Consider the following 27,520-nt stretch of genomic DNA (forward strand, 5'->3'; position numbering starts at 1 on the left):
CTATGTGAGTTTGTACTTAGCAGATGACCTGATGGCTCCCTGTCAGTCACCCACTGGGGGAAGGTGTCTGTTGGTGAACATGAGATAGACAGACTCATAACGTTTTTCAGAATTTATGGTGGCTTCACTGGAACCTGGCAGGAGAGGCAATCAGGCTGTGATTGTGCATGCACTTACTGTCTTCCTTCCTTGCCCAAAGTGCAGCTGACAGCCTCAGCATTCCTCTTACCCCTTTTGTCTTGTGCAAGAAGAGGAGGGTGGGGCAATGGCAAGGAACCTTAAATTCGTCCGGAGTAAGATCAGACACAGTGTGTCTGCTATGCTACCTCTGTGCCTTGGCCGCAACAGGACAGAGATGACCCAGCAATGCTGAGGGTGAAGAGTTCTCTGACTGCCCAGTGCTCTGCTCTTTCCTGTCATGACTCAGTGTATCCTCCCTGTCCCTCTCTCTTCCTGCAATAACAGCATTTTTGCCGCATAATTTTATACCCTGGACTGAGCGTCAGTGACTTTTCATCATACAGCTGCCTCTTCCATGCCTCTCTGAAGCAGGCATATCAATGCATAGGATGATGGGGTGACATCACTGGGTAGCATAAAAACCACCTGAAATGGACAGTGTAGGTGTTCACTTAGAGCCAACAGAGATGATAATGAGACACTTTATCACATATTCCTGGAGATGGAAAATGAGAAAAATAAGTATTTTTAAGGGCAGGCCTATCATTTTGTTTATATTCCAAATATGAATATGAACATGAATAAGTGCAGGCGTCCCAATGGCAGTGCAAAGCGAGCATCTGAGGCTGTGAATTTTCAAGAATTTTAGCTTCTTGGCTAAAGATGGTGAGGGACATGCAGCTGTGCTTTCCATGGAACTCCCATTCATATGTATTCAACAGTATTGAGCATATTTCTAAGTCTACATGACTACTTTGAAAACATTTTCATTCCCTCAATGAATAGTTATTAAATGCACAGTAAATCATATAGATCACCTAGCAATATTCTTGCCCATTTCATCTAAGTATCCTTTCTTACTGCTTACACTCCACTATATGTTAATGAAATCATGTTAGCTGTTGTTTACTACACAGATGGACCAAGGGTGCTGTATCTATCATCTTTAGCTACTGGGAATATTTATTTACATAAACAAATAGCCTGTTCTCAAAGAGCCTGAGATTGCCTATAAACATGTGCATACAAATGTTATAAAATAGTTATGGCATGGGTTCAATGGTGGTAAATGCAGTGGGATTTAATACCATTTGCATAATCCAAGATAAATCTTTCCTGAGTCCAGACTTTGACTAGAGACTGATAGAATCAATCTAAAGGTAGAAAGATACAAGATATTGTTGATGTAAACCAAAAGGGTAGGAAGAAAAGAAATGGGGTCTATCTTCCATGACTTCCTCTCCTACAACAAGAAGTGGGTGGCCTTAATCTTTTATTTCTACCAAGTGGAACAGAGACAAGGTACAGGGATGAAAGAAATACTATGAAATGTTTCAGGTTGAGGAAGAAACTTTAAATAAACAAAGAAAGAGTGAAGCACATTTTTAAGCGAGTCTTGTGGAGATGACAGTGTTTTCTCCCATTGCCTGACATTTTCTTGTGAGCCTACTTCTTAGTAAAAGTGATCTGGGGGCAATGGTCCAAGACTGGAGAGCAAACAATGCTGAGTCAGGGATCTTATTTGGCTGAGTTCTCTGCCTGCCTTTTGTACCTTTCTTGTCAAAATTTTAGTTTATTTTCAAGTTTCATAAATTTGCAAACTTAATTTTCTGTTGCTTTCTTCCCCAACAACTTTTACCGCAGATTATGCTACTCACAGACCCAGAGATTGAGAGCAGTTTGTTGATCAGCTCAGATGAAGGGGCCACCTATCAAAAGTACCGGCTGAGCTTTTACATCCAGAGTTTGCTTTTCCATCCAAAGCAAGAAGATTGGATTCTGGCATACAGTCAAGACCAAAAGGTGAGCCTGATTACCTTGCTTCAGACCAGGGGGGCCACAGTGGCCGGTGACAAGACCTCTAGCTAATCAGCTCTACACTTTACCTCAGTTATCATTTCTGTTTCATGCAGGAGTCCGAACTCAGTGTCCGTGAGAGAACCTCAGGTTGCTAGTTTAAACTGTGTAAACTTCTGTAACAGCGTATAGAATAAAGTTTAAGTAATGAACAACATAGTTTGGAGAAGCAGTACTTAATTTAGATGCTGTCTTGGTCAGCTTTCTGTCAAATACATGAGCAAATCAATTTATGATAAGATAAAGTGTATTTTGGCTGACAGTTCTGAAGGCTAGGTATCATGATCAAGAGCCCATGTGGAGAGTCAGCACAGAATGATTAGGGCATGTGGCAAAGGAACCATTCCATCTTATCAAGCAGGAAGTATGAAGACTTGAGGATGGTTCAAGGGGCTACACTTCCTTCTAGTCAAATGACCTAAGGGCATTCTGAAGTACCTCCCAATACTGTTGCCTTGGGGGATGAAGATTTATCACTAGGATCTTTGGGCAGTGTTTAGCATAAGAACTGTAGCAGCTAGTCAGGGTTGCCCATAGCCAATGACCTACATGGAATGGAGACTGTTTGTGGGTGTGAATTGATGATTATTTTTCTCTGCCAAAGACTCAGAGCTTGGCTAAGACCACAAAGTGAGCTTAATTCAAAAATGGTAAATACTACTAAGAATTTACTTTAAAAAAAAAGTGAAGGTTGGTCGTGGTGGTGCATGCCTTTAATCCCAGCACTCTGGAGACAGAGGTAGGAGGATCACTGTGAATTCAAGGCCACCCTGAGAGGACATAATAAATTCCAGGTCCGCCTAGGCTAGAGTGAGACCCCACCTCAAAAAACAAATCAAACAAACAAAAAAAAAAAAGTGAGCGAAATGTCCAGTAAGGAGGACAATTGTCTCTCAAGACCTTTACCTCAGAATTTTTTTCTTTCTTTCTTTTTTCTTTCTTTCTCTTCTTGGTGGCAAGGTTGAAGGAGAAGTCCACTTCTTAACAAGCATTAGAAGTTGTGTTAGTGCATGTGTGTGCATGTGCATGTAGGTGTAACAAATGTTATTTTATAGCTTGTACATCCTATGTGACTTATGCATTATCAAAAACTGCATTATTTTTGCCTGTAAGGAACCTAAATTCCCAGGTACAGTATAAGGCTTGTAATAGCCAGTAAATCTAAAATGAAAGGAAATAAAGTACATGCAGACAATGTGGGAGAAACTGTAACCATGAAAGCTAAAGGAAAACCAGTTACAACACTGGAAAAGGTTTTAAAAAAATGAAATCATTCTGAAGATGCTCCTTAGAGAAATCATAACCTAGAAATTACATATATTTAAAGAAATGCTGGGCTTCCATAAGGGAGAGAGGATTCTAGGGTTTTAATTGTCCAGAAAGGTCTCAGTGTGGGAGATTCTCCCTGCAGACAAAGGAATGATGTCGGCAACTTCCCAAGGTCTCTACTGACATGAGCATTTGGAAGAAAGGGAATTAGCATCTTAGAATTGGAGTTTTATTCATGCTGCCCTTACTGCCAAATAAAATGCACATTAAGCCTAAATATAGAAAAGATTTACAATTAGTATTTTGTTTTTCCTCTTGAGCAAGCTGGCTACCCTTTTAGCAGAATGTACAATTTTGTTCCTGGAGTACAGCCATGGTGCATCTGGTGCAGTTTACAGAGGGGAGGCTGGGCTGCTCAGGATAGAGGTTATCAGCTCTACTGGGTTATTGTACCTTATTCGACAGTTGGTTATTTTTTTCTCTTCTGATGCCAGAGGCATAGTGAAGGCCAGATTTACCTGACTATGTCAAAACTAGGTACCTTGGCAATTATGCAGGAGGCGATGTGCAAAAATGTAACCCTTTAGCTTGCCGTATTCCACAGTGTCTCACAGCTCTAGCAGAGTGGAAATCCCTGAAGGGATGATATCTAGGCTGTGGTCCCAACAGCCATTTAAGGGGAATAGTGTTTGGTATTGGCTTCTGTGACTTAAAATGTGCTGCTGTGGTTAATTAATTTTGCAGGTGCCCCATCGATGTGATTGCAGAAAATATTCCACATCTGTTTTCAGTACTTTGTGTGGTTGTAATCTTTATATACAAAAACCATATCATTTAATCCAAATCGAGTTGGAAGGTTAACACATGTAATTTCACTGACTGTTTTTAAGAAGCCTAAGAGTCCGGGCTCTCACTGAGGCATAACTGAATCACAGGAAAAGTGGCTACATAGATCTACATCAGCTGAGTGAGCTAAAGTTTAGGAGATAATCATCTGGCTCTAGAGGAAATAAGAACTGACTCTACCAAAGTGGACTCTGGCTTCCACACGCACACACACACACACGTGTACCAACAAGCATAGATACAGTGATGCACACCACATGCACATAAACCTGACAAAAAAAGAAAGAAAGAAAAAGAAAAAAAACAAAGAAACACTGAACTTTGGCAAAGATAATAATACTACACACACCACTATGGAAACTAATCATGACTAGTGTTTTTCTTTTTAAAAAAATAAGCTCATTTAAAAAAAATATTTATTCTTTTGAAAGAGGCAGAGAGAGAGAGAGAGAGAGAGAGAGAGAGAGAGAGAGAGAGAGAGAATGGACATGCCAGAGGCCTCTAGCCACTGGAAAGACTTCCAATGCATGTGCCACCTTGTGCATCTGGCTTAATTGGGTCTTGGGAAATTGAACCTCAGTCCTTGGGCTTGCAGGAAAGTCCCTTTACTGCTATGACATCTTTCAAGCCCATGGCTAGTTCCATCTTTCAAACCCATGGGTTTGACTGACAGGAAAACATAGTCTGTGTTTTCCTCATAGACAGCCTCTAAAAAGTTTGGCTAAGTGGGATATGCTCCGAGGTATGGATTACTAGAGTCAAGCTGTAGTGACATAAGGAGGAACCAAGTTTTGACCTCATGGTCAAAAGCAGAATAACCAGTTATATGAGGCTACAGCCATTCTTTCATCATGTGCTGAGTGTCTGGACTCAATAGCATTCTTTGAGACCACAGACTCGATGAATAATATCATCTCAGAGCTGAAGTAATTAACCTTTTTCTATATTATGCCAAGGATCCAAACATCTGTTTCTTAGTACATTTTATAACAAAGGACAATGAATTGATGTCACGTATGGATGTTGTAGGAATAGGAAAAGAAATCCTCATATGAAATTTGATGCGATTCTCATTTTTTCTGGTAATATTTTGAAGTGGACGCAGGAGCAGAATCCTGTCCTTCTGCTGACCTCTGGTTCCCTGAGACTGTAGGACAGACCATGTGGTGGTGGGATTAGTCAAACTGACAATGTTTTCAGTAGACCTTAGTGTCTAAGGCTTGCAACACACCATGCAGACTTGGCATTAGCTGGAGGACTATGGGCTGCAGTCTTCAGGGGAGCCACTAGCTGATGGTACTGGCTGAGTCTAGCTGAGAGGGGCAGTGGGCCTCCAGGTGGGGTCAGTGAAGGGAAGTCACAGCTGGTAATAATAGATGAACCACAGACTGATGAAATACAATGATGGACACCAAGGAGGGCTGAGTGCTGGCACTGGCTGGCCTGTGGCTTCCGTTTTTAGACAAGGTGGTTATTTCTCCAGGCATATATGCGTTGCTCAACAGTTAATTCTGTGACAGCTGCTAGTGCTGTCTTTGCAGAGCCTCCAGCTGAGACCTCAGCTCAAACTTGGTCAAATGCAACTTCAGAGAAAGAAAGAATCTCTTAAAAAACACCTTGGTATGGTAGCAACTCCTCCAGCCCTATATCAATGACTTCCTCATTGATGGGACGAAATGCCGCCTAAAAGTCAGTTTAGTGGAGGGTGTATTTCAGCTTACATTTCCAGATTACAGCCCATCATGGCTGGGAAGAGAAGGCAGCAGAGGCTTAAGGCAGTTGGTGTATTCAGTCCACAGTGAAGAAGCAGAAAGCATGAACGCTGTGGCCACTCACCAGCCACTCTCTTTTTAGTAATGCATTCCAAGACCATAGCCCATAGAATGTTGCTGCCCCCATTTAAGGCGGGTATTTCCACCTTAATTAGCTTAATGAAGATAATTCCTCACAACCTTTTGGCCCCCATTTTTCAGCAATACACCCTGAGCCTTTGCACACATGGTATAAGTCTCCTTTAGTGTTGAGCTCTCTATGTCCTCTGTATTTCTACTTTTATGAATTTTGAGTCTCCTTGGTGTCTATCACCATCTCCCTGGAGGAGGTTTCAGGCTAGCAGTGAGAACAGCTGTCATGTTTAAAACACCATTTCCTCTGAAGTGTCTCCTGGGCCCTGGTAAATGTAATGGAGATGACTCATCATGTGTTAGGCAATCAGCTTTCTCTTCTTGTAGTATTGATGGATCTTGGTTCTCACCTGTATTGGCTGCCATCTGTTAAAAAAAAAAAAAAAGGCAAATTCTCCAACCAAGAGTAAGATCAGAATGGAGCAAAGGAGATAAACATCAAAGAGGGCCCTCCCCATCCCCAAAGACTGGCACATTCATGACCCCACAGTGAATCCCAGTAACCCAACCGAGGAAGACCTCAGTAGAATAGGACAGGGAAAAGGGAACATAAAAGTATAACCCAATGAGAATATGACCAATTTGCAATATGCTCATACTATAGTGTACAATGAAAAAAAAACAATTATAAAATATGATCCCTCACAGACAGCCGCAGAGGCTAACCTAACCTGCATCACCCCTCAGAGGTGATTCTCGGTCCTTCCACCTTGATAATACAAACCATCCCAATAGAGAGAAGAGTCCTCCACCTTCGAATCTTCACTTACTTGCTTTTTTCTTAATACCTTTCAGCACTTTTTTTTTTCTTTTTCTTCTAAATATATTGCAGAGTTTATTTTTCACTCATTCTCTGATATAATTTTTTTCTACTTCAGTGACTGAGACTTTAAGAGCTCTGATGATAGAATTTGGATCCTTTGCCTAAAGAGAGCCCATGTGGACCATGGGGCTGATCTTTAATGCATCTTGGATGAGTAAATACCCAGTGGAGACCCTTTGATGTGAGCATTATAAGGCACTCAAAGAGTTCTTATGAACATACTATCTTTCCTGGCCCAAGATATAGTTTTACTGGCCACCAGTTCCATGGAAGATCTATTTTTCAAAAGAAAACACAAGTGGTTTTTGATCAAGGAGAAATTTGTATGGCCATCTGGCTTCAGACTTCACAACATCAGAATGTTTTGATGTTTTAGCCTCTGTATCTCCCTCTCTATCTTTCTTTCTCTCTCACACACACACACATACATGTTCACACATTATTCATTTCTCTCTTTGTGAAAATGACTGGTGACTTACTGTCTGGGTGATTGTGCAATAAGTGTTCTCAAAATTAAAAATAGCATAATACTACAGGGTGTATATATAGAGAAAAAGAGGGACAGAGGAGGATAGACAAAGAGAGAGATGAGCACACAATTTTATGAGAATTTCACATGCAGTTATGGAGGCTGGAAAGTCCCAAGATCTATGTACAACTTGAAAAAACAAAAAAAAACAAAAAACAAAAAAAAAAAAAAACAAGAAAACCTCATCAGTGTAACACAGTTCAAATTCAAGTCTGAATTCATGATAATTGGGTGGAAGTTGGAGGTGGGGTAGGGTCACAGGTGTCATTCCTGGTCCAAGCTCAGTAATTTAGTAACTAGGAATGTTGATCCTTGAGGGAACCTAGGAGATAGATTTCTCAGCTCAAAAGAGAGAGCATATTCACACTCTAGGGATTCCAAATGATTGGATGATCTCCACCCACATCAAGGAAGGAAAATCTCCAATTGGAGTTCTTAGGATAAAAGCCTGAGTGCCTTCCATGCCAACAAGCTAGGCTCACCTAAGGCAGCAATTAAAGAGATGAGTAATTCTGAAAGACAGAGGTTTATTCAATGTGGTAATATTTGAAAGTGGAATTAAGCTGGGCGTGGTGGCACATGCCTTTCATCCCAGCACTCGGGAGGCAGAGGTAGGAGGATCACCATGAGTTGGAGGCCACTCTGAGATTACAGATTGAATTCCAGGTCAGCCTGGGCTAGAGTGAGACCCTATCTTGAAAAACAAACAAACAAAAAAAGTAGAATTAATTTGGGGTACTAACATGAAGTTTCAGCTTAAATAAAAAAATATAATCTGGGTGCTATAGAGATGGCTTAGCTATTAAGCGTTTGCCCGTGAAGCCAAAGGACCCCAGTTCGAGGCTCAATTCTCCAGGACCCATGTTAGCCAGGTACACAAGGGGACACACGCATCTGGAGTTCGTTTGCAGTGGCTGGAGGCCCTGACATGCACATTCTCTCTCTCGCTTTCTGCCTCTTTCTCTCTTTGTCTGTCTCCCACAAATAAATAAATAAAAATAAAATATTAAAAAAATGATTTGGATCAACAGGCAAAAGGTATGCATAATTAGGCAGTTCTTTTCAAGGTATGATCATCATCTTGATGCAGGATTTTGGGGTTCAGGAGGTGTCACCCAAGTTTATGAATCATAATTTTGGGTCGTGTTCTCTCTTTAAGAAAGTATGAATGAGGACAGACTCAAGAAGGATAAATTATGAAATATTAAGTTCCTTTGGGGAGAATCACAACTGTGGAGTCTATTTAAGTGAAACTCAAATATAGGAAGACTGGAGCAGAGCCTGTGGGAAACATGGAGCATGCACGTATGTGGAAAGCATAGCCTACTCCATGAGATTCATTCAGGAGTGGTGGTTGATGCAGAGCCATAAACACATGGAAGATAGAAACTAGTTACTTATGGAGGGAGATTTAGAAGGGACACCCATGGAATTCACCCTGAGTTTCCCCATGGAAGAGGGAAAATGCTGGTAGCTTAAGGAAGAAATAGCAGAGAAAATACCCAAACAGAAACAAAGAAATTTACAGGGGAAATGAGTAGTAAGAGAGTTAGATTCATGGGGGTAGGTCATGGATGAGCCTAATAATGGTACCAAACCAACTGTATTTGCTGAATACAAAGCTAATTAATTTTTAAAAAATTTAAAATAATAAATGTTTTTTTTTTTTTTTTTTTTTTTTTTTAAGAAAAATAAAAGAGAGTTACACTCATGGTTGCCATGAGTTTGGAGAAATTACACAGGTAGCAGGCTTGGAATTAGAGAGAGCGTCCATGTGGTTGGATCTGGAGTAAAAGGGAAGTATGCATATGGTCGATTTAGAGAACAGAGGAGAGTCAGAAATGTACCTAAAGTGAGAAGTTACCACATAATATGAAGCAGTGACAAACGGAAAAATTATTCAGACCAAGACACACTGCTTTGCTCTCTCCTGGCCCAGCCTGGCTGGGTGTGGGTCAGGGAGGGGGCCACACTCACACGTATCCAAGCAGCACCGGGTCAGGCAAGGAAGAACCCACAGAGAGAATCCAGGTCAGGAATCGTCTTCACAGTTAACTGAGGTGTATCCTTTCCTCAGAATCAGGCATGTAAAAGGAAGACCAGACTGATTTGCAGTTTTGAAGGGTGGACCCCGGGGCCAGCCCACCTGGGAAGGGAAGGCCATCTATCTAGGTAGTGTACTAGACTGTGGGCAGCAGTGGGCACTGTGGCTCTTTTGTAGATCAGACAAGTGTTTCATCCCTGCCAAGAGTTCATTCATGCCAGAACGAATTGGCTTTTGTTCTCTTTGCCCACCCCCCCTTTTTTTAAATGAAACTGCCTTATTTCTCCTTCAGTCTCTGCTTCAGTCCTGAGGGAAGTCACTGTCACCCTGTTTGGGGATCAACCTGACTCTCGGGAGGTCATTGTTCCCGCACTAGGGTACAGCCTCACCACATTAGACAACGGCTCTTGTCTTCTGGGGATGGAAGAGTCTGTCATACAAGGTTCTCTTGTTCCAGCATCCAATCTTAGGACAATGACTTACCTCCGTTCCTTTGACCTTGGAGGGAGATGATATAGTTACAGAGTCTAAATACATGCACAGGTAAGCAGGCAGCCAACAGTAGTGTAGACACATAGACCAACACAGATGCCTTGCCTATATTGTTTTCAGTAGCTCACAGGCTCATGTGAGGAGTCATTAGCTTTTAGTAAACACAGCTTGGAAATCTTGTCTCTGATTCTTTCAGCCTACTAAGTCAGCTGCTAATGGATTCTGAAAACACTCTCAGGGACACACTCAGAGATAATGTTTACCTGGTATCCAGTGTCCCTGAGCCCAGTCACATTGGCCCTTGAAGTCTGGAGGTAATACTCTAGTGTATGGGCAGTGGCTAGCCAATCACCCAGAACACTGAAGAAAGAGTAAGGTTGGGTTTATTATTATTATTATTATTATTATTATTATTATTATTATATTTCCAGACAAAATGTTAAAGACATGGGCAGATAGTAGAAAGCATAGACCTTGTCCTTGTGTTTCTAGTCCCCCTCACCCCAATTTTTTTTCCTTAGTACAGGAAACCATCCAAGGAAGGTTTGACAGCAGGCCAACTCTGCCAGATTACATCCTTATTTTAATTTGCCAATAAACTAGTGTACAAACTGTGCTATAAAACACTTCCTCCAACGGCATCTCTCACTCTGTCTTAAACACCTCACGAAACATGATGTGTTGGGAAACATTTGAAATGAGAGAAAGCAAGGAACAGATGTGATTGTAAGAAAAGGGGGGAAAAAAAGGAAAGAAAGAAAGAAAAAAAAAAGACAGGAGAAAAGTGTAGGAATAGGCAGATAACCCAACTTTGTGAAGCAAGCCAGGCACTGGGCTCTGGTCTCTGTAAGAGCTTGTGTTGGACAAACAGTTTGTCAAAAGAAGAATGCAATGACGGAAATAAAGCAGGTCCTCTCTGGATGAGAAGCCCCTGTCTTCCTCATGTGTCCTGTTAAGGGCTCTTTGCTCAGGTACCCCTGGGAAAGGGAAGCTGTCTTCTCTTTCCTTCTCACCTCCCTTGTACATATATACCACCACCTAAGAATGAACTCAGTTCTTACTCAGACCTCAGATTAGAAAGAAGCGCAACAACAGAGCAGGCTAGGGATGGGTATTGGGCACTCAGACAGTAGGTGCTTATTTAGAGAGGGAAGGGGGCGTCCAGCTCAAATCTCTGCCCCTGGTTTGGAAGATAGTGGGGCTTGTGTTCAGAACTTCAGGCTTATTTGGAAAAAGTGATCAGGCTTTATTTGCACATTTAAAAAATATCTTATTTAAAATTTTAATTTGTTTTTATTTGTTTGAGAGAGTTGGGTAGAGACAGACAGAGAGAGAAAATAAAGAAAGGATGAATGAGAGAGACAGAGAGAGAAAAGAATAAAAGAATGGGCATGCCTAGAGCCTCCAGCCTTTGCAAATGATCTCCATGCACATGTGCCACCTTGTGCATCTGGCCTATGTGGGTCCTGGGGAATTGAATCTGGGTCCTTTGGCTTTGTACGTAAGTGCCTTAACCACTAACCCATCTTCCAGCCCTGCAGCATTTGTTTTAATAAAAATAAATATTTTTAAGTGTTGACAAATAACTCTTACATTTCCAAAAATATCTGAGAAAGTTTAAGAAACTTCATCAACTCACTTGTGTTGGTTTCCAATGTTTTTCCTTCTTGTTATTCCCTAATTTATTTTGTACAATTAGCATATGCTAATGAGAAAGGAAAGTTTAGCAGACAGCTTTAGGTTCACTCAATGAACTTCCAGACCAGGCATAGTTATGGAGGAAGGGATTTATTGAAGCTTACAGATCCAGGGAAAGTTCCATAATGGCACAAGCCTAAAAGTCAAAAGCCACACAGCACAGCACACTTCAGGAACTCCAGCTAGGTACACTTTACATATCTTTAGATTGAGATCTCAAACCCACCACTATACCTTAAGATCTGTCCAGTGAAACAGCCTCCAGCCAGGTGGCTGCAGATGCAAACTACAAACTAATAAAGCAATGAATATATTGGTAGCCATCTACCACAGAAAGTAATTGCATTCAAGCAGTTTGTATGGGGAGGGCAAAGCCTTTAGGGCAGTTCAGTGGGGCACTCTTTATTTTATTCTGGAATATTAACAAGTTTCTATTACCTCACCTATGAAAGGTTAGCATACACGGCGCTGGGTTTTCAGATGACATCTTTATACTTATGCATGTGTCATTGCTGTTTGCTATGCTAAGACCATCCTCTATGTTCCCCTCCTCTGGTAGGTTCTATTCTTTCCCCTTGTTAATCACCCTCTTACTTGTTTTATCACTGACCCTCTTTTATTTTCTCCCCTCTCTTAAGATCTCTTCTTCTCCTCTCATGATCCTCAGTTAAAGACCTACACACATATAAAAGAACACACACACACATGCACGCAAACACACACACACACATACACACACATACAAATACACAAGCATATATGATATGTATATGTATAATTTCAAATCTAGGTTCCATATGTAAAAGAAAGCATGTAGTAGTGGTCTTTGAGAGTCTGCCTTATTTAGCTTAACATAGTGATTTCTGATTGCATCCATTTTCCTGAAAAAGTCACAATTTCTGTCTTTTTTATGAAAGCAATACTAGCCAGCAGTCCAAGGGATGGTATGAAGGAAACCTGCTTCATTACTGACATCCTGTAAGTGCCAAAGAATCGCAGTTCATAAGAAAAAATAAAAACAAAAAACAATCCAGTATTCTCATGTTGGCCTCAACTTTAACATTTGGCACAAATGTGTGAGATATATGCAAACAAAATGTGGTTTTAAGGGGAAGAAACAGGTTGGAGGTTGGAGGGGTTCTGTTGACAAATAACAGAAATCCTGAATAGTATCCGTTGGCATTCTCAGTATAAATGAAGGTTGACTTTTAGTGAAAAGCACATGTTGGTGGGAAAGGAAAAATGTATTGTCAGTGTGTTTGAAAGCCAAATGATAGAATTTTAGTTACTTCCATAAAATATGTATCTTAAGTAAAGATCTACTATTAGTTCTTTCTCTCTCATACTTATTTTTTTAAGCAGCTTCATATCTTTAAAAAAATTGAAACATTCCTTTTAATACTTTTTTTGGCAGCTCTTAATACAGAATGCCTCTCCTAGTTGGTCTGAGTGCCCAGCCATTCCTAGGAAGTAATGACTGCTGGATAAGAAAGTATAGGAGATGTCAGCATTTTCATAGCCTTGGCCATCCCATATTCTCACCATAGACAGACAATAGAATAAACTGATGAGTGTTGGATCTCCAGTCTGTCAAGCCCTACCACTGGTGGTGTAAAGGTCAGCAGGTCACTCAACCTTGTAGTTACTTTAGTCTGCCTCACAGGATTGATGGAGGATGCTGAGATAATGTATGTAAAAATATAACACCACTCCTGGTCCCGCAGCAAGGATTGCAGAGGATCAGCCAGTGTCTTATTCAAAGACCTTAGAGGCAGCAGACTCAGGGAGCTGCTACTGGAATTAGCCATAGCCAGACTCGGTTCAGTGTCTTTCCAGTGCAGGAGACATGGACACTTTACTCACTGTGGAATTGCACTTTTAGTTATTCACGAAAATCTATCATGGAACAACAATGAAAACAGCAAGGAAAATCAGTGGATGGGGCTCAGAAAATATTATTGATTATAATAACATTAAACCGTTAACTATTAATGTATTTATCTTCACAGTAATTCTATTTGTTTTTGACTAGCAAACAGAAGCCCTTTAGTTTCAAAAGAGTAAGATTAAGATAAAAGGCAAATGGATCCTTGAAATTCAGCCCTTAGGGATTTTCAAATGATTTCTGAAAGCACAAGCACATAGGAAACTGTTATCAACCTAATGCCTTCACATTTCCCCCTCACTACATTAAATAAAAAGGCACTCAATTATTTACACGAAATACGTTGAGTATTATATACCATGCTGGCTTGGCAGGATTTCCGAGTGCTTGAAATTTTCCAATGTCAGAGCTGATTTCTAATCTTATGAATATGTAAATAATTTAAGTATCCAAGTACAAAACTGGCAATTAGAGTGGAAACCAGGGAGCTTTGTAAATGTCAAGCCCAATCCTTATTTATAAAACAAATTCTCAAGCTGAAATGCCATCATATGCAAACAAGGAAGGCCTGCCTTCAACTTAGATACCATGTTTAAACAAGTGGCATCATTATTTTCAACTACTAGTGAGAACACTTTCATCTGTCTGTTACTAATGAACGGAAAGAAATGGGCTTCTGAATGGACAAATAAAGAAATTGAAAAATTAAAAAATAACACAAGTAGTCAGAATTAACATCCGAACAGAAATGATTATATTAGTTCGTGGCTATATTGTCTTTGATATGGAGGAATATGTTTGTATATCCAAGTGTATAGTAAATTTTGATCTATTGAATGCCATCCATCTTGCCTTAAAAAAAAAAAAAAAAACTTTAAAGCTAAGATTTTGTCTCATTATTTTCCCATGTGCCCTCAGACCAGGATGCATAGGAAGTGTCCACATAGCTAATGGCCACATATTGACCTTTCCTTTCTTGCCAGCTCCAGTTCCATATGTTTAATTCCCAATTCTCGGGCTGTCAATCCTAGCTGTGGGGGCTCTGACAGATTTCAGTGACAGCTGAGGAATGGCCAGTGACAGCTTTGATAAATCTAGCCACAGGAGAGATTGATGGAGCCAGCAGCATGTCATCGTGTCATTGTCCCTCCTCACTCTTCATCAGCAAGGCGGGGTGCTCAGCCTTGGTCCTCTCGTATTTTGACCTTGCCGATATGTGCATCCTGTCACCATCAGCTCTGTAAGTTTTGAAAGATTGGTGCCTCACCACTATGCTTCCAGGTTCCATCTGTAGCTCAGGTTTCCTTATGCATAACAGTGGATCTCTTGCTTTTGAGAGAGGACAAATACGGTTCTCTGAGTGTGCTGTTCTGTTTATTTGCTCAGCACAAACCATTTCCTTGGAACACTTCCCCTCCACAAGCTCATACTTAAAGCATTTTAATTGCTGTACAAGGTCTACCTTGAAAGAATCTTCAAATTCCCATTTTCCCTCCTTTTAAACAGGCAGCCAGAATACCCTGGACAGCTATGTTCATTACAAGACATTTCTGAGATGCTCCCAATAAGATGGTATTTTGTTCTTAGATAAATTAATTTTTGGAATGGAGTGGTGGTGTAAGGTAGATGGTAAACTCTCAGGGTTGACACTGTACCAGTCAGCCAAGATTATGACTTCTCGGTTCTTGGTAAAGTTTTGTGGTAGGATCTTAAGGTGCTGTAAACTTCTGATTTCTCAGCGTGAGTTCAGACCCCTTTCCCTTCCTTGCTGCATGCATAACCAGCATGGGAATGCACCTCTGAAGCCTGCTTCTTGGGACTCACCCCTTTTCTTCTGTGAGTCTAGTGAGAGAAAGAACTTGATGTTTTCAATGCCTCAGGCCTTGTATTAGGAATGTATTTGATGTCCTTAAGGTACCTTCTCTTTCTTGCAAAAGAATGAAGGAACTGGAAAAAGAACTGGAAAGCCTTGAGGTAGATGAGAGCTTTGTACCAAGGCTATCCCCAGGGCAGTATTAGGATGAGGCAAATAAATAGATTTGGCAGGCTTTTCAAGAAGTGCTATTTGCAGGCTCCCTGCTTCCAAAATGTTCAAGGCATAGTAGGGAAAAGGAACGATCTTGCAATTGCAGAGGATCCAGAGCAGGAAGCCTGCCACTGAGGAAGCCTTTCCAGGAGTGGTTTGGAACAGGCCCAGAAACCTTCCCCTGACTGCAGAAGTAGCCCTGGGAAGCTTTCTGGTGAGCAGCATCTAACCTCATCAACTAAATACTTACAATATGTTATCACAACTCAGCTTCCATAAAAATGTCCCCGCACCTATTTCTCTGGAATTGGCCTCCTTCCCACAATTTCCTAGTGGCAAAAGAAAATCCATAATAGAGACCTACTAATCCAAAAAGAAAAGATTCTCAGATCCAAGTCAGGAGTATTGAAAAGACATGCCAGGCTGTGAGGGTTATGAACATTTGCACCAACACAGCATGCTTAAGTTCTCTTCCAGTAGCAGAAAGATGGTACTATTGGCTGAGCCAGTATGGGAGCGGTAAGAAGGCAGAAAAAGGCAGCAGGAAATAACCACCAGCCTTAGCCTCTCCTTCTCTGATGCCAGGTCTATCTGTTGCAGGAATTCATCCTAAAGACAACAGTTGATTCAGAAGTTTTCTCTGGGAAGTCATACCACATACCTTTTCACCCCAGATAGGGATCAGATGCCAAACCAAAGTAAAACTATAATTTCATCAACACTGATTTTAGTGAAATGAGTTAATTTTTAGTAGTGAGTTTATTGGGGTTACTTTCAGAGCTGGGCGAGGGGTTGCTTTCAGGAGCAAAAGGAGGCTGCATCGCTGCAAAGCCCACTGAGGGTAGGGGGTGACTCAAGGAAGCTTCATCTCTGGAGCTCGCTGCACAACCTGTGCACTATAACCTTGGGCAGGGGTCTTATGTCTTTTACTTTCTTGCTTTCCCAGATTTGCTCAGCTTCCAAATCTCCTAGCCTCCCTCCTCCATCCAATTTGCTTCAATTTGGAGGAAAATGCTACCCAACAGCAATGCACCTCATTCTTCCTCACAGTCAAGTTTCTTGGTCCATCTTTGGCATTTCTTTTTTTTTTTTAAAGTATAATTTTTTTATTAGTTTTCTATTCAGCAAATACAGGCAGTTTGGTACCATTATTAGGCTCATCCATGACCTACCCCCTCCCCAATGGCCCCTCCTTGTTGATGTATATGGTTCGTGCATTGTGGAGTTAGCCCACAGTTATTGGTATGATAAATGTCTCTGCATATCATAACCCAACATGTGGCTCTGACATACCTTCTGACCCCTCTTCCACAAAATTTCCCTAAGATATGTTGGGTTCATTTTTGGTCTGCTTCAGTGATGAGTGTTGGGGGCCTCTGAGGCTCTGGCTCTCTGGTTTGATAGGAGTTGATTTTTCTCTGTGTTGATCTCCTTCCCCCTTGTGCTAGTATCTGGTTTATCAGGAAAACAGCACCTTTGCTTGTTTTGCCAATTTTCCTTAGTTTCATTTGGGGCCTTTTTGAGGTATGATGGGGTAGCTCTTTCCTTAGGATCTGCATTTATCTGAAAAAGAGAAGCAGAATCTCCAAGGGAGAGTAAGTTAGCACCAGGACAAATGAGATAACCCTTACTTTTTTAATTCAGAGTTTAATAGGTGTAGGCTCTCTTATAGCCCATGATTGATGGTAGCGTGATATTGGAGAGTGAGCTTATGTTTGGGTATGGTTCTGACTTGTTTCCCAGCTCCAGCTATGGGTCCAACACCACTGAGGGGATCAGTTAGCCAAATCAAGAGCAGTTGGTTCCTCACCATGGCTGTGTGCCACTATTGCACTTGTGTGGGCATCACAACAGGTTATTTGTTGCTAAGTAGGTTAGACCATGAGTTGCTTGGACAGATATTGGTCATTTTCCCCAGTCACCCATGTATCACCTTCTGGCACCAGACACGCTGACTGTCTGGGGCCTGACTCTCTCCTGGCTTCCAGCCATGCTGTTCCATTTTACGTGTCAGCTGCATATGGAGTCTTCAGCAATAGGTTCTTACCACTAACCTTTGGTGGGTCATCAAGTACTCTGACAGAATTCTGTCATTCTTTTAGGAAACCTTGTAGATTTCTCTGATCCAAAGCTCATTGTGGATGATAGCCCTATGCTGGTACTGGGAGTTACAGGTCAGTGCCCACTAAGAAAATGAGGAAAAAGATAAAAAGGAGAGATCACAACAGACATAAGTGAATCTGGGGAATCAACAGGACTTATTTCTTAAACCTCTACTCCACAAAACTGGAAAATGTGGAGGAGATGGATAAATTCCTGGATGCATACCATCTATCAAAGCTAAACTCAGAGCAGATTAATCACCTCAATGAACCCATCACACTCACAGAGATTGAAAAAAGTAATAAAAAACCTCCCCAAAAAGAAGGGTCCAGGACCAGATGGCTTCTCATCCAAATTCAATCAAACCTTAATGGAGGAACTCAAACCAATCTTCCTAAAACTGTGCCACACAATTAAAGAACAGGGAAAACTACCCAACTCCTTCTATGAAGCTAGTATCACCCTAATCCCAAAACCAGGAAGAGATGCCACAAGAAAAGAAAACTACCGGCCTATTTCCCTAATAAACTTAGATGCAAAGATCCTGAACAAAATACTTGCAAACCAAATCCAACAACACATCAAAAGCATTATCCACCTTGACCAAGTGGGATTCATCCCAGGAACACAAGGGTGGTTCAACATAGGGAAATCTGTCAATGTAATACACCACATAAACAAGCTTAAACATAAAAGTCACTTGATCATTTTGATAGATGCAGAAAAGGCCTTTGACAACATACAACATCACTTTATGATCAAAACGTTGGAGAGAATTGGCATAGTTGGTACATATCTTAACATAATAAAGGCAACACACAAAGCTCCAAAGGCCCAAATGATACTTAATGGAGAGAGACTGGAGGAATTCCCATTAAGATAAGGAACAAGACAGGGATGTCCTCTCTCACCTCTGCTTTTCAATATAGTACTGGAAGTCCTACCTCAAGCAATAAGACAGGAGAAGGATATAAAAGGGATACAATTTGGAAAGGAAGAAGTTAAGTTAGCGCTATTCACTGATGACATGGTTGTATATGTAAGAGACCTGAGAGACTCCATCCCAAAACTCCTGAAGGTGATTAACTCCTATAGCAGAGTAGCAGGATACAAAATCAATGCACAAAAATCGGTAGGATTTCTATATGCAAATGACAAAGATACAGAGAAAGAAATAAGAGACATAGTCCCATTTTCATTAGCAACAAAAAATAAATAAAATACCTTGGAATAACGTTAACCTAGGAATTGAAAGATCTATATAACAAAAACATAAAAACATTCAAATAACAAACTGAGGAGGACTTGAAAAAATGGAAAGACCTCCCATGCTCCTGGATAGGCAGAATTAACATTGTGAAGATGACAATCCTACCAAAGGCAATATATAGATTTAACACAATTCCAATTAAAATCCCTACAGTGTTCTTCACAGAGATAGAAAAAATGATCTCAAATTTCATATGGAAAGGCAACAGGCCTCGCATATCCAAACATATCCTCTGCAAAAGAAATACCTCAGGTGGCATCACCATACCTGATATAAAGCTATATTACAAAGCCATAGTAGTAAAAACAGCATGGTACTGGCATATAAACAGGAGTATAGACCAATGAAATAGACTTGAGGACCCGGACTTTGGGTCAAGGAACTATAGCTACTTGATATTCGACAAATTCCTGAAAAATATAGACTGGAAAAAAAAAAAAAAAAACAGCATCTTCAACAAAAGGTGCTGGGAAAACTGGATAACCAGAAAACTGAAACTTGATCCACACATTTCCCCATACACTACACTCAAACCCAAATGGATCAGAGACCTCAATATAAGACCAGAAATTCAAATGCTACTGGAAGAAAATTTAGGAAGTACTTTCCATGATATAGGAATGGAAAAAAACTTCCTGAACAAAATCCCAGTAGCTCACAATCTTAAACAGTCACTCAACTAATAGGATCACATGAAGCTGAAGAGTTTCTTTACAGACAAGCATACAATAAGCAAATCCAATAGATTACCCACAGAATGGGAGAAAATATTTGTGGGTTACCCAACTGATAGAGGCCTAATCTCTAGAATCTACAAAGAACTCAAAAATCTAAACAGTAAGAAGTCAAACACCCCACTCACAAAATGGGGCAAAGAGCTGAACAGGCAGTTCACAGAGGAAGAAACACAAATGGCAAACATACACTTAAGAAAATGTTCATCATCCCTAATCATCAGAGAAGTGCAAATTAAAACAACTATGAGATTCCACCTTACCCCAATAAGGACAGCAAACATCAAAAAATCAAACAAAAATAAATGCTGGCAAGGATGTGGAGAAGCAGGAACACTCATCCACTGTTGGTGGGAAGGTAGGATAGTACAACCACTTTGGAAAGCAGTATGGAGACTCCTGAAAAAGCTGACTATAGAGATACCTATAGATCCAGTTATTCCCTTACTGGGCATCTACCTAAAACCTTCAAACAACAGGCCAGAGAGATTTGCTCAACCATGTTTGTAGCGGCACAGTTTGCCATAGCTAAGAGCTAGAATCAAGCCAGATGTCCATCACTAGAAGAATGGATAACTAAGATGTGGTATATCTACACAATGGAATTCTATACAGCAGTAAGAAAAAATTATAGAAAGAAAATTGAGGAAAAATGGTAAATGGTTGAGCCTAGAACAGATCATTCTCAGTGAACTTACCCAATCATAGAAAAAAAAAATAAAATTGCCACATAGTCTCACTCATCTACAGCACCTAACCTTAATCTACCCAAAATACCTTACATAACCAGCAAACATCTCATACACTAGACACTAGGATGGAGGGGGAGGGAGGGGAGGGCATCAGAGGGATGGGAAACACTAATCTAGACCCAAATGGCAATGGTACCATAAAATTCTACTTCCTAAAAGGCAGACCAAATGGCTGAACCTTCACCAGGCCCTTACAGGAAGCACCTAAACCACAAGACACTGAAGAGGGTAGGATCAAGTCTAACCTAAATCTTCTACATCTTCCCTCCCTCCATCTCCCCCTCCCCCTCTCTCCTCCCTAAGTCTTGTATATTAGTTATCTTTTTCCTCATCTTTGGAATTTCTTTTTTTTTTTAAATTTTTCTTTATTGTTTATTTATTTATTTGAGAGCAACAGACAGAGAGAGAAAGAGGCAAACAGACAGAGAGAGAGAATGGGTGCGCCAGGGCCTCCAGCCACTGCAAATGAACTCCAGATGTGTTGTGCCCCCTTGTGCATCTGGCTAACGTGAGTCCTGGGTAGTTGAATCTCGAACCGGGGTCCTTAGGCTTCACAGGCAAGCGCTTAACCACTAAGCCATCTCTCCAGCCCCATCTTTGGCATTTCTAATCATCATCACATGCCCGGTGCCCATCATCCAATGTGTAGCTTCCATGGCCTCCCGAGGAGGACGCCAGAGATGCCAGTTGGAAGCCATATCCTTTACAATTAAATATATTTTTGTCTGCACCTTTCTTACATCAGACAAAGGCAGATGGCGAGAAAACAAGTGAATGTGAGAATTTTGTCTTCAAATCCTCTGGAGAGGAATGTGGTAGGAAAGAGAGGTGTTGACAACCCTAGGCCAGGAAGTGTAGGGACAGTGTGGAGGGTCAGGCCCTCTGTCTGCTAATAGATCTCGGGTTGGATTTGCGCCCATTAAGTTATATTTACTACGTCAGGGCAGTGATCTGATTGCAGACAAGAAAGCTATTCTGCCTTGCATCCTTAGTTAACTGGAATCTTTCTCTATGACCCCTTGAAAAGAAATTTCTTCTCCTTCCCTTCATTTCCCAGATCCCTGCCAATGTCAGTAGCATGAAAACAAATATCCCCAGGGTACTGATTTCTGGGTGCATAGCAAACAGTCAGTAAATGAGCACTGCTCTCCTGAAAGTAGCTCAAATGTCCTCTCTTGCATTCCTCTCTTTCTTTCTTGTTTCCTCCAGGCTTGGCATGGTTGGAGGAAACAGCTGCTGCTTCCTCTGATGTGACAGATAGTAATGACAGTGCTCAGTTCTGTCTTCTGACACTCAAAAGGAACCTTGGAGCTGGAGACAGACAGGGAGGGATATAAATCTTATTTAGGTCCTGCCAACACTATGAATTTTATTAAGGGACACTGACTCACTCTTCAGGGAAAGTCTGGCCTGGCAGCTGAGCCAGAGTCGATGGGTGGGTAAAACCTTTGATAGCCTTCTGGTCCCTTCATTGCATAGGTCTTTGCTGTTAGACTCGGCAGGTGTAATTAGCATATTAACTTGAACTTCTCAAAGTGGTGTTTTTGCCCTTTCTTGGTATAAGACAAGGCTGGACAATTAACTTCTTAGAGAGAAGTTTGAAATACAAGATTGGGTATTAAAACCAGCTTTGCCTTTTGGTAAATATACAAGGCCATGTTTGGTAATCCCTAGGAATTTCAAATGTACTGATAAGTAGAAATTTTCTTTTTAGATCCTTCCTTCTAGATATATCCATGGAACCAAAATATAGTCCTCTAATTAATCACCATTGTCCATGCCTTGGAAAATCTGAGCTCTTTACTCTGCTATGGAGATTCATGACCAGTGAATGAATTGAGCAAAATCAATACATTTTTCTTTGTTTATCTACTATGTTCTAGGCAGCAACAGATATAAAAGATTCAAACCCAGTGAATGTAAAAATTGTTTATGTCTCGTTAAAGAGTCAGTGATATTCTCAGTGAGTTTGAAGTATGTATGTATGTATGTATGTATGTATGTATGTATGTATGTATGTGTCTATCTATCTATCTATCTATCTATCTATCTATCTATCTATCTACTGATCAATCTATCTATCTATCTGAATGCATTTCTGCTTCACAGTGTCAGAAGCCTGTCTTGAAAGACTGCTACAATAGTTAAATATAAATGTGACCAGTAATTGGGTAGTGTGGTTAATGTTGTTAGATCGTATGTCTTTGGAGATGAGGCCAGAGGGAATCATGGTGGGTAGGGGAAGGTGTGTAGAGAAGATGCACTTGGACATGAAATTTTCTAGGAAGACTGGCATTGGGATACAGCAGTCTTGAAGTAACCTCCGACAAAGTAGATAGCATTATTGGACGCATTGCAGGAGCTTGATCCACAGGTTACTGTTAGAAGGTGAGAAAGTCCATCCTCTAAAACCAGAGGGTGCCTCCCCAGAGGTGGAATTGAAAAGTCACCGAACTGATTAAGAAAGGCTAGGTTTCCTGAATTGGACTGCACACCCAATGTTCTAGCAGCCTCTAGGTATTCACAAATAACAGAGAAACCTTTCAGGATATAAGCTAGTATCATGGGACATGCCTCACTAGTCTATAGACTCTGAATGGAAGCCTTCTGGATAAATCAAAAGAGACATATAGAAAATAAACTGCCTAGGTGCTTGTCGCTCAGCAGTTCTTCACAGAGCTGAGTCTCTGTGGAACAGGAATATTAATGCTCTGGTGTCTGGTATGAGCCCTTAGAGCTTATATATATATATATATATGTATGATTTTTGAGGATGTTTGTGAGTCCAGCTTTCTCACACAGATCAGTTATTTTGAATCCTCTTGGTTCAGTTGCATTTCCATCTGTATTAATACATAAAATAAATACTATTACTTTGAGCTCACCAGAAATACAGCTCTGGGTTTACAAAATAAGCAGAACAAGGAGAGAGAAGAGAGAAGAGAGAAGAGAGAGAGAGAGAGAGAGAGATGTCTCCAGGACTTTCTGTGTTTCAACAACACTGTGTCAAGATGCAAGACGTGTGGGACTTGGGAAGAAGAACCACAATTGCATACACTGGCTGCTTCGATTCTGAATGAAGAAAGAATTGTCCTATCCTCTCTTTCTGTGAGGGAAGCTGTCTCCCTTCTGCCCTTGATATTCTTAAAATATATCAAACATAAAAATATGGCCAGGAGGGGCTGGAGAGATGGCTTAGCAGTTAAGCACTTGCCTGTGAAGCCTAAGGACCCCGGTTCGAGGCTCGCTTCCCCAGGTCCCACGTTAGCCAAACGCACAAGGGGGCGCACACATCTGGAGTTCGTTTGCAGAGGCTGGAAGCCTGGCGTGCCCATTCTCTCTCTCTCCCTCTATCTGTCTTTCTCTCTATGTCTGTCGCTCTCAAATAAAAAAAAAAAAAGTTCAAAAATTAAAAAATATGGCCAGGAAACCATAGTACCTGGAATGATGGGACTTGTCAGCTCACCATCACTGTAGTAAAATACAAGAGATAATCAGTTTATGAAAAGAAAAAGTTTGTTTGATGCATAGTTTTAGAGGTTGCAGTTCATGCTAAATTACCTTGCTTGCTTTAGGCCTATGATAAGCCAGGATATAATGGTGGAAGAGTATGGTTGAATAACTCTACTTACTTGATGGCCCAAGAGCCCAGAAGATGGTGACCCTGGGGCCCGATAGTGATAGTGACATTTGCCACCAGTCATTGTGAGCCTTTTATAATACTTCACCTTTCAAAGGTTTCAACATCTCCCATAGCATCAACCTGGGACTTCAAAACTTTGAGGGACATTCAAGATTTAAACTTTAGCAATGGGCAAATGAAAAGTTACTAAACATATTTTGGAAGAAAAGAACACTCAATCTCCTAACTGTGATGATCACATACTATCATGTTGAAGCTTGCTTCAGTAGCCAGGTGTTTCTTCCTTTATGTGATTTGATCAAATGAACACAATGTCATTTTGGGTTCTTTCCATGAGCAACTAATACTCAATTGAGCTAAGTTATTTGTTTCCCTTCAGACTTGCCTGGTACATCAAGGGCCTTGATGAGTCACTTGGTGAATACCAATGGCCCCTGTGCTTCTGTGGGGTGTTGGGACGGGAGCAGAAGAGAAGGCAGGCAATCTTTGTGTTCTGTGCACTGTGACTCACTGTCTATTCAGTGTGGGAGATGCCGAATTCAGAGATGGAGAATTAGAGGGGCAGGTGTGCTGCAAAACAGGAAGGGGATGTCTCAAGTTTCAAATTTGTAACCCAATACCCAAGGGAACTAGTGTATCTAAAGAAATGAGAATATCTAAAATGATATCAGATGACGTCACTGGGTGATAATGTCCTACACCGATACGAATAAGATCAGGAACGAAAGGAGAAATGAAGAGGAAAGGACACTTATGACGGGCCATGTTTGGAGGCTTGTTCTAGCCATGTTTCTGCTGGCACAAAACATCCAGCAAAAAGCCACTTTGGGGATGAAGGGCCTGTTTTGATTTACAAACTCGAGGGGAAACCCCATGATGGCAGGAAAATGTGGCATGAGCAGAGCCTGGACATCACCTTTCGGTCAACATCGGGTGGACAACAGCAGCAGGAGAGGACATTGAGCACTCACAGGGGGAAGCTGGCTGTCGAACCCAACAGTATGCCTCCAGAAGCACACCTCCTCCAGCAAGTCTCTAATTCCCAAATTCCCATCAGGTGTGGGCCCAGCATTCCAAACATGTGAGTTTATTGAGGACACCTGACTTAAAGCACAAAAGGTCAAGTCTTCTTGCCTGAGCAGTGACTGCTCAGAGGTACAGCTGCGCTTGGAGAGCACTGCAGCACTTTCGCAAAGGATTCGACATCTGAGAAGCTGTGAAACCAACTGCAAGACAACCGCAACGCTGTGACGTATCACAGGGGCAGTGCGGGGTGTGCAAGAGAGAACGAGAGCAAAGTGCTTGTATTATAGCAAGAGCGTTCTCTGTGGAACTTGAACTTCCTTTGGTTACTCTGACTAGGTGTGACATTGACTCCTCGGTGCCTACAGGAACAAGTCTGATATCCTTAACTTGATATTCACAGTCTTTTCCAAGCTGCTCTCATAGCCACCCCGACATTTCAATAGGCCAAGTTCATTCATATCTTGCCTCCCTACCCCCACACTTTGTCTCATGTTGTTACTTTTGTGACTCATGTCATTTTCTCATCAGTTTGAATCCCGTCATTGGTTGATGATGTCCAAATGTTTGAGAAGTACCCTTGATTGAAACCAGACTTACTTGCCTTCCTTAGTCAATGGCTTTCTTGTATATATCACTGTTTCCATCTGGCTCAGGTTTTTCTGGGCATACTTCCAGAGTTAAGCCTGGATTTTATCATGTTCTTCTCATGCTATCAAGTGGGACAGAAGACTGTCACCAGACAGAAGAATATATGAATTCCAGTGAACTGCAGTATTTACTAGACATGTGATTTCCAAAAAAATAATTAAAAAAAATCTTTCTGGGCCTTCCTTAACTTAAGGGTAAGAGTGAGATGCTAATATCTACCTTGTCAAATTCACATGAGAAGCAGAGATGTTAAAATGGGCAACTTCCTAGATGTGGCAGGTGCTCAGTACATTTCAGGCATTGTTATTATGGCTTTAAAGACCTTATTCTTCCGTTTCATGTGCCCTGGGGCCATAGTGCTGATCAATCTCTTTTCTCTCCAGCTGTACAGCTCGGCAGAATTCGGGAGAAGATGGCAGCTTATCCAGGAAGGGGTGGTACCGAACAGGTTCTATTGGTAAGTCTCACTGTATTGTCTGCCATGTTATAACGTAACTTAGCAAAGGGACATTTGAATAGTCCCCTTCCATAGAATGTGATAGACACTACAGTAATAAAAATTCTAACAAAATCTTAGAAGTGGCATCACAGGGCCTGTGGAGATTTCTCAGTGAGCCAAGTGTTTGCCACTCAAGCATGAGGACCTTAGTGTAGATATCCAGCACCCACATAAAATTCTGACACAGTGTCACACCCTGATATTTCCAGACCTAAAGATCCCTGGTAGTAGCTGGTTACATGGTTTAACGGAATCAGTGATCTCTAGGATTATGAAGACCCTACCCTGTCTCCAAACATAAGGTGAAGAGTCATTGAAGAAAAGAACCTCTGGTCTCCACATGTAAATACACATATATCCACCTGCACACATATGTGCCCACACATGCACAAACGCGTGTACACACACACACACACACACACACACACACACACGGGTGCGCTTGCTTTCTTCACAGCCCCTACAAGGATCACGAAGATTAGCGACATTCTGGGACTCTTAACCTTTGCTTTGTTAATTTCAAAGAACTGGTGAGAACACTGTGCCTTTCCCAGACCTGCCACTCTCCTCTTTATTTATTTATTTATTTATTTTTTGTGTGTGTGTGCTATCTAGAAAGGAAGGGATTGAAATAAAATGACTGAAATTAACAAAGTCTTTCCATTTCAATATGGAAATGAAGTTGAGGCTTTACCAATAAAAAAGTTATGAAGAGGGCTAGAGAGATGGCTTAGTGGTTAAGCACTTGCTTGTGAACCTAAGGACCCCAGTTCGAGGCTGGACTACTCAAGACCCACGTTAGCAAGATGCACAAGGGGGTGCACACATCTGGAGTTCGTTTGCAGTGGCTGGAGGCCCTGGTGTGCCCATTCTCTTCTATCTCTATCTGCCTCTTTCTCTCTCTGTCTGTCACTCTCAAATAAATTAAAAAAAATTTAAAAAAAGAAAAAAGTGTTATGAATAATGGGTGTTTTCTCATGCCATGACTCCAAGGACCTATAAACATCTGTATAGAACACACAGCACTAGAGGACAGAAAGTTGTAACTAGACAAAAATGCTGGTTTTGCTTCAGTTCACAATATAAACAAGAGCAATACCCATTAAGAATAGTTAATCCATCATATATTCCTGAATTGGAAATCACCGAATCTATTTGTATAATTGTTACAATAAATAACAAATGTTAAGAAAAAAAAAAAAAAAACAGCTATGGGAAAAGACTTCAGATGAGGTTGTTTTCCATATAACTTATCAATGGTCTGCCATATTTCTAGCTCATTGGAGGTCTTA

The 27,520-nt window shown here is 41.1% G+C and overlaps 1 protein-coding gene across 7 annotated transcripts in view; it reads left to right on the forward strand.

Moving 5' to 3' along the window:
• Sorcs1 (sortilin related VPS10 domain containing receptor 1) overlaps nt 1–27,520 on the forward strand; it is a 600,968-nt gene that overhangs the window by 363,083 nt on the left and 210,365 nt on the right. For all 7 annotated transcript variants that reach the window (XM_004659364.3, XM_045156924.1, XM_045156934.1 and 4 more), the window contains exons 4-5: nt 1,825–1,983; nt 26,113–26,186. In XM_004659364.3, the coding sequence (XP_004659421.2) occupies nt 1,825–1,983; nt 26,113–26,186 (233 nt within the window). The remainder of the gene's footprint in view (nt 1–1,824; nt 1,984–26,112; nt 26,187–27,520) is intronic.

Source organism: Jaculus jaculus, chromosome 1 (genome assembly GCF_020740685.1).
Source record: "Jaculus jaculus isolate mJacJac1 chromosome 1, mJacJac1.mat.Y.cur, whole genome shotgun sequence".
Lineage (NCBI taxonomy): Eukaryota > Metazoa > Chordata > Mammalia > Rodentia > Dipodidae > Jaculus > Jaculus jaculus.